The sequence below is a fragment of the Quercus lobata genome, chromosome 2, assembly GCF_001633185.2.
Source record: "Quercus lobata isolate SW786 chromosome 2, ValleyOak3.0 Primary Assembly, whole genome shotgun sequence".
Classification (NCBI taxonomy): domain Eukaryota; kingdom Viridiplantae; phylum Streptophyta; class Magnoliopsida; order Fagales; family Fagaceae; genus Quercus; species Quercus lobata.
The window spans coordinates 20,105,847-20,112,258 of NC_044905.1; the positions used below are offsets into that span (position 1 = coordinate 20,105,847).

The following is a 6,412-nucleotide window of genomic DNA, read 5'->3' on the forward strand; positions in this document are numbered from 1 at the left end:
ATCACTACGACTGTTTAGCACACAAAATAAACAGTACTAAATGGATCGGTGTCTGGGTAGCCTATCTATCTATCGGTTTACGAAGCCCTAGAATTAAATGGCAATGCGGCAATATTAATAGTAGTAAAATAAAAATTGAAACTTGTCAGTGCCACATCTCTGTGTGTGGGGTCACAAAAATAAAAAAGAAAAAAAAAGAAAGAAAGAAAAAGAGTCAGACCGATGAGACCCACACACCCACCCTAACTACGAAACCAAAGAGCAACAACAACAACAAAAACGAATAACTGGAATCTACTCCACCTTCTCCATATATATATATATATATACTCTCTCTTTCTTTTTTCTCACTTTCTAACTCTCTCTCTCTCTCTCTCTCTCTCTCTCTCTCTCTACCGCCACCCATCTCTCTCTTTGTCTCTCTAAAACAATCTATCTCTGTGGTGTTCTCTCTCTCTCTCTCTGTGAAAGAGTCTTTGGTTTTGTAGAGCAAACATGATGGCGAGGGACGAGTGGATGAGAGCGGCGATGACCGACGACATGGTTGTGGTCCAGCTCCTGGTGCGGTTGAAGCAGTCACAAGCGGCGTCGTCTTCTTCTTCGCTGAAATCTCCGCCTAGAGCTGTGGTTCCGCTTCGGTGGGGGATAAGGCAGCCGCGTTCCAGGTCAGCAACGTTGAGATGCGACGCCGCCGTTTCGCGGAGGAAGGATGCTGATTCCACGAGATGCAGCCCTACCACTCCTCTCTCTTGGAGCGGTGGCGCCTCCCCTTCCGCCACCGCCGATGACTCCACCAGCTTCCACACCTCTCTCTCTTACGCCGCCACCGCCAGATCCAAGGTTCTTTCTCTTTTACTATGACTATCTTTAACTTTGTGTTTTTGGTTTTCTTTTTCCGGCCACCTGATCTGTGACGTGTCAGAGTTTTTTTTTTTTTTTGCTTGACCAATATACCCTCGACAACTGGTTAAATTTTCGTGTTAAGGAGCGATGGAAACGAAGGCTTTGGAGTTGGTGGTTAGTGTGCCCGAAGCCTAGACATTCTTGTCTTCAGAAGGACGTTTCTTAGTCCTTTTACCATTTTACCCCTCCTTTTGTTTACCTTATTTACTCACTCACTCTGATTTGTTAATTTCGAGAACCGATGTTTCCGTTTTTGGTTTTTTTACGTCGCGTATCGTTTTCTCAATTTCCCAGCTGACAAGAGTAAATCTGTCAACATGTCTGCTTTAAAATTTTACTCCTCCAGTCTCAAACGGTATTTTGTTCATCGCCGATGAATCGGAGATTAATCGTCGGCGAGCGTGTATATATTTTTTTTATGACCAAGTTGCCCCTGTCCGGTGAGGTCAGCAGATTGAAACAGAAGGCTTTTTTTTCACGTTTTCTCATCGCCTCTTTCCCCGTCACCTGTCATTCGTTGTTCACTTTCGATTTGACCAAAATAGCCTTCGAAAGTTTGCATCAGAATCTGATGGCTTGAAAGCGTACAGGAAGGGACGGTTTTGTCAGAAAAAAGCAAAACAGTCATTTTGATCACTTTCCTCTTTTTCACCCTGGGTTAAATAAAAACTACATAAAAAGAGCTCCGGAAGTTTCCCTCACGCGATCTTTCCTTGTCTTTTATTTTAACGAAATTACCACTGTTTTGAGGGTCAAAAACCTACCTTTGAGGGCGTTTCGGTCAATAAAAGCATGGTGTGGTTAATCGCTTTTGTAGATAAGTCTGCATTCAGTTTGGTGTGGTGTTGGTACTTTTGTGAATTGATTATTATGTGGGGTGAGAAAGTATCAGATGGATCGCGGGTGTACTGGAAGACCATTTATCTGTTTGTCTCCATTGATAGCTTTTTGTATTTATCTAATCTTTTTTATTTTTCGAGATTGGGGAAAGCATTGGGTGTGGTTACTTTCACGTTTGATGATTGCACCTGGGCGTGTCGGATGATTGGGGGCCGTTGATCTGGCGGAGTGTTTCTTGGTTAAGAATCCAATGGCCAAGAATTATTTTGTTGACGTTTTGTTTTTTTAAAAAAGGGTTTTTGAGAGTTATATAATATGGTGTAGTTGTGGAAAGCAGTTTTCAACTTGACTCTTCTCTTAGCCTCGAGGAGGAGGTAAAGGATTTGATAAGAGCACGAACTCATAAATTTTTTTTCTAAAAAAAACCATCATTTTTTTATTTTTCATCGAGCATAAATTGTGCAAAAGGTCGTGGTTCTAATTCATTTTTCTTTCTTTCTTTTTTAATTTTAATTTTGATTAATGGGTTTGGCTTATTGGCCTTGCAAAAGAAAAGAGGGAAGGAAAGGGAAGAAAAAGGCATGGGTATGTGTGGGCATTTGAGGGAGTCACGTGAGCAATAAAGAAAAGGGACGGTCACGTGGCACCGCGTGGCTTTGGCTTTGGCTTCGATGTTGTGGAGCGAAACCAGCCAGTGGTTGCGGGGTGGCTTTTCCTTGAAGGGTTGACGATTGTTTCTCAAGTGGGTCCCTCTTCTTTCCGGATCTGCTACCTGCCTGTCTAGTGCCTACTTTTGGGTTTTTTAACACTTTTGACTCTTCTTTTTGTTTTAGTAATTAACATATCTTTTAATTTCCTTTCCCCTTGTCAATAATAAATTCTCTCATTTCCTTTTTTATAATTGATGGGATTATGCTGTGAGAGCTGGTTTTTTTTACTGTTTACACAAACAGCTAATTATGAGGTGGGAGTTTTGTCTAAGTAAAGAGTTAGGAACCCTCTTATAGAATCTTTTTGGGAGAAAACTTTTGTTGAGATTCTTTTTAATCTTTTTTAAGGAGTTTTGTTTTGTTTGGTTTTTTTTTTTTTTTTTTTTTTTTTTTTGGGTGGGTGTTTTAAGGATCAGGATGAGAGGATTATAATAGGATTATAATGTGTTTAAAATGGGTCCCACCGCGAAAAAAAAAAAGGTGCATGTGAGCATCTTAATTCTTTGGGTTGTAAGAGAAATCCCGTCAGTCATCGTCCGGCGGCAACCTATCGCCACTTGCCATATGTTGTGGCAACATGGCCACTTGAGGCACTGCTCTACTTGCTAAGACTCTCGTATCATGATGATATGGTATGACTCAGATTGCAACAATTGGTGACTTTTCTAACTTAGGACACCAACATATATCACTTTCTTTTCTTCTTTTGCTGCTTCTTTTTTGGGTTATAATTCGATAGATATATACAATTCCGTCACTTCCTTTTCTTTTTTTTTCTTTTTCTTTTTTTTAAATAAGAAAATGTTTGGGTCCTACTTAAGGCTAGGAGGCTTGAGCCAATACTAGCATTGATATTTTTATTTTTTCTCTCTAGTGAGATGTATTTGGTGTTTTTATTCGGTCAAGTGTCAACAAGTCAGCATGCTTGCGTTTTCAGGCCTTGAATTATTGCTGTCCTTAATGGACATGCGTTATTGTTTAATAAACAATATTGGACCCTTCCCATCCTTAACCTGTGTGTGTGGTTGCTTCTGTTATCCGTTTCTCTTATCTTGACCTTTATTGCGCAATTATTATTATTTTATAATAATATTTCCTATTTTGACTTATGCAATACGTGTTGGATGGGATATTTCAGGGTACTGCTACAAATGAATCCACCGCTACCAAGAGGACAAGAAGAAAAAAGGTACTACCACACACGCATATTTATAAATCTTAATGCTCTTCAATATACACACGGGCTACACATATAAATATATATATTCTATTCTTTTTTCTACTATTACATACTGGAAAAAGTTATGAAATTAGATATGGTTCTGATGTGAAAGATTAATGAAATTTTGTAGACATTTGCTGAACTCAAAGAGGAGGAGAGTTCTCTGTTGAATGAAAGGATACAATTGAATAAGGTGCGTTCTGCGGTTCATGCATCTTGGTGCTTGTTGACTTTCTACTTTTCAAAAAGTTTGTGCCCCCTTCATGGTAATTAATTTAATTATTCATTCTTTGAACAGGAGCTAGAAACATTGCGTGCAACTTTTAAGGAACAGAGTGCCAGGAACGAGAGCTTTAAGAAAATGAAGGTGACCAATCTCAATTGTTCTTTCATTCTCTATAGACAATACCCTGCCCAGATGATTTTTTGTTGTGTGTGTGAATTTTTGTGGCTATTCTGAGAAAAAAAAAAAAAAACACTATTCTGTTTTGCAGCTTGATTTGGGTTTGCATTCTGCAATGAATCTGAGTGCAAGCCAGAGAGTAGGCTCTTCAACCTTAACGGTACAAGACACGAATGATAATCGGCCGCAATTAGATTCCTGCGAGGCAGACAAGGCTGCCTCCACCGGCTGTAGTAACTTAATGCTTCCTGATCTAAATATGGTGCCAACTGAGGAGGATTCTGGCTCAGAAACTTTATATGGGATGAGCTAGAGGAACACACAAACAAGTTGACTGCTTGTCTTCTCTTCACCAAACCACATGGCTATAAGACTAAGTTACTAACTATCAAACGGGGTCTCTATGTTTATTGAAAACATGATCTGCTGGTACATTGCCAAGGGGGACACACTTCTGTGGATGTAACTATATAAAAACCTTGGATGAAAACACAGATGCATGAACTTGTCAATTCTTTGCAAGGCAAAACCAAGTTGACAAAGTCATGGAGAAAAGAATTTTTGAGGGTAGTGTAGCAATCCTAGCCATTAGGCTTCAGAAATTCTTAAATTTTTTAGGGTTTTTTTTTTTTTCATTTTTTTTTAACTTTCCCCCACTGAAATTTGTTGGGGTCTCGTTTCTCCTTTCAGAATTTTATGTAGACATAGTTGTGTTATTCTTTGTAGGTCAAAGAGCTCTCTCTTTTTCTTCTTTTTTTGGCCAAGGAGCTGTCGGACTCTTCCCCTGGGGGTCCTTCAAGTCAATTACGATTTTGTTCTTCTACTCCTTCTCTCTCTCTCTCTCTCTCTCTCAATCAAAATTTCAAATTTGAAATTTTAGCTAAGAATTGTTTGTTAGTGCAGAAAGAATCATGGCTTCTGAAAAGCGAAAACATATGATGGGGCGCATATGATATGATATGAAAGAGCCTCTATCTAGTTCATTAGTAAATACTAAATGGGAATAATGACGAAGTAAATTGAATTGGATTTTTCATGATGAATTCTGGATATTGAAGACCTTTAATTTAAAATTAAACAGAACAGATGAGTTTTATCAAGCGTCACGCGTCACAAAGTGTTGCTGTGATTGTTGTAACTCAATGGTTAACCGCAAAAGGCATTAGTTTATTTTAAGCACAGGTCTCGAGAGAGACCTGCGAGAATACTTTCTTTTATGCCCACACCGCCTTAGATCTCTTTACAAAGCCCTACCAGCAACAATATACACCGTTGGATTTCGGCCTTCAGGTTTAATTCCATGGAATTCGAGTCCAATTTAGTGGCGATCGGCTTTGATGCTTCCCAATGTCAAATGGAAAAAAGCTAAGGAATGAGGGAGAAAAAACCACGTGAAGAGGTCATATTTTGAGTGCGTTTACGTAGCAACCGCGGCAAGCATTTTGCATTTTTTTTTTCTGAGTTCTGTGCATTATTTACGGAACCTGTAAGTACGAAAAACACAGCAAGAAGCAATAAATCTGGGTACCACGGACACTACTCATAGTCTAAAAATTCTTTTGTTATAGTATTTTTAGCAATAAATTTTCAGTTTTCAGCACAAGTGATATTAGTAGTTGTAACTTGAAACCTCACCAAGGCCCCCATAGAAAAAAAAATTTCCCTTCATTTCCTTTTAGAAAGAAAAGTTATGCATACAGAGATCAAGTTATAATTATTACATTCTTTTTAAATTTTAATAAGAAATAATTATTGCTCAATTCTAAGAAATGGCTAAGATGATTAGGAAGCATATACCAAATAAATGTCTAGTTAATAGACCTATTAAGAACAGGATGAATTCATTGGCCTGTTGATACTTTAGAAAGGAAAGAATATCAAAGTAATCCTGACATGTACTACCGGAATACTTATAGAATACTTTCAGAATACTATAAATAAATACTTTTTACTCTCACATAATAGTAGATCCTACTAATTAAATTCATGGTGAAACTCACAATTTATGTAAGAGTGGGGAATACGCATTTATGGTACTCCTGGAGTATTCAATAATTTTCCGTACTTGTTACCATTTTTCATCAATGAATAATAAATAATGCAAGAGAGGATGCTAGAAATATAAAAAATGAGGAATGAATGCCTAATTCAGACTATTATGACTATTGGGAAATTTAAACATGTCTTTTGCAAGAGAGTGAAATACGCCATTAAGAATACGTTTTTTTTTTTTTTTTTTTAGTAAACAGTAATACTTATTAGAGCACATATAAAAATAGTAATATTAGTGTTTTAAACCGGGTTTATAATACATTACATAACCAGAATACAACT

At 37.8% G+C, this 6,412-nt stretch overlaps 1 protein-coding gene across 1 annotated transcript; it reads left to right on the forward strand.

Annotated features, from left to right (window-relative positions):
- Positions 1–367: 367 nt before the first annotated feature.
- Positions 368–4,901, forward strand: LOC115974886. The gene is made up of 5 exons (XM_031095434.1): positions 368–840; positions 3,592–3,642; positions 3,806–3,868; positions 3,974–4,042; positions 4,170–4,901. Exons 1-5 carry the CDS (start codon positions 496–498, stop codon positions 4,389–4,391), a joined length of 750 nt encoding a protein of 249 aa, XP_030951294.1. The 5' UTR covers positions 368–495; the 3' UTR covers positions 4,392–4,901.
- The last annotated feature ends 1,511 nt before the right edge of the window (positions 4,902–6,412 follow it).

Excerpts from the sequence above, each read along its gene's own strand:
- LOC115974886 (XM_031095434.1), top strand. The coding sequence starts at position 496 with ATGATGGCGAGGGACGAGTGGATGAGAGCGGCGATGACCGACGACATG. Across the intron at positions 841-3,591 it reads CCGCCACCGCCAGATCCAAG|GGTACTGCTACAAATGAATC; the intron begins GTTCTTTCTCTT and ends GGGATATTTCAG. Across the intron at positions 3,643-3,805 it reads AGAGGACAAGAAGAAAAAAG|ACATTTGCTGAACTCAAAGA; the intron begins GTACTACCACAC and ends GAAATTTTGTAG.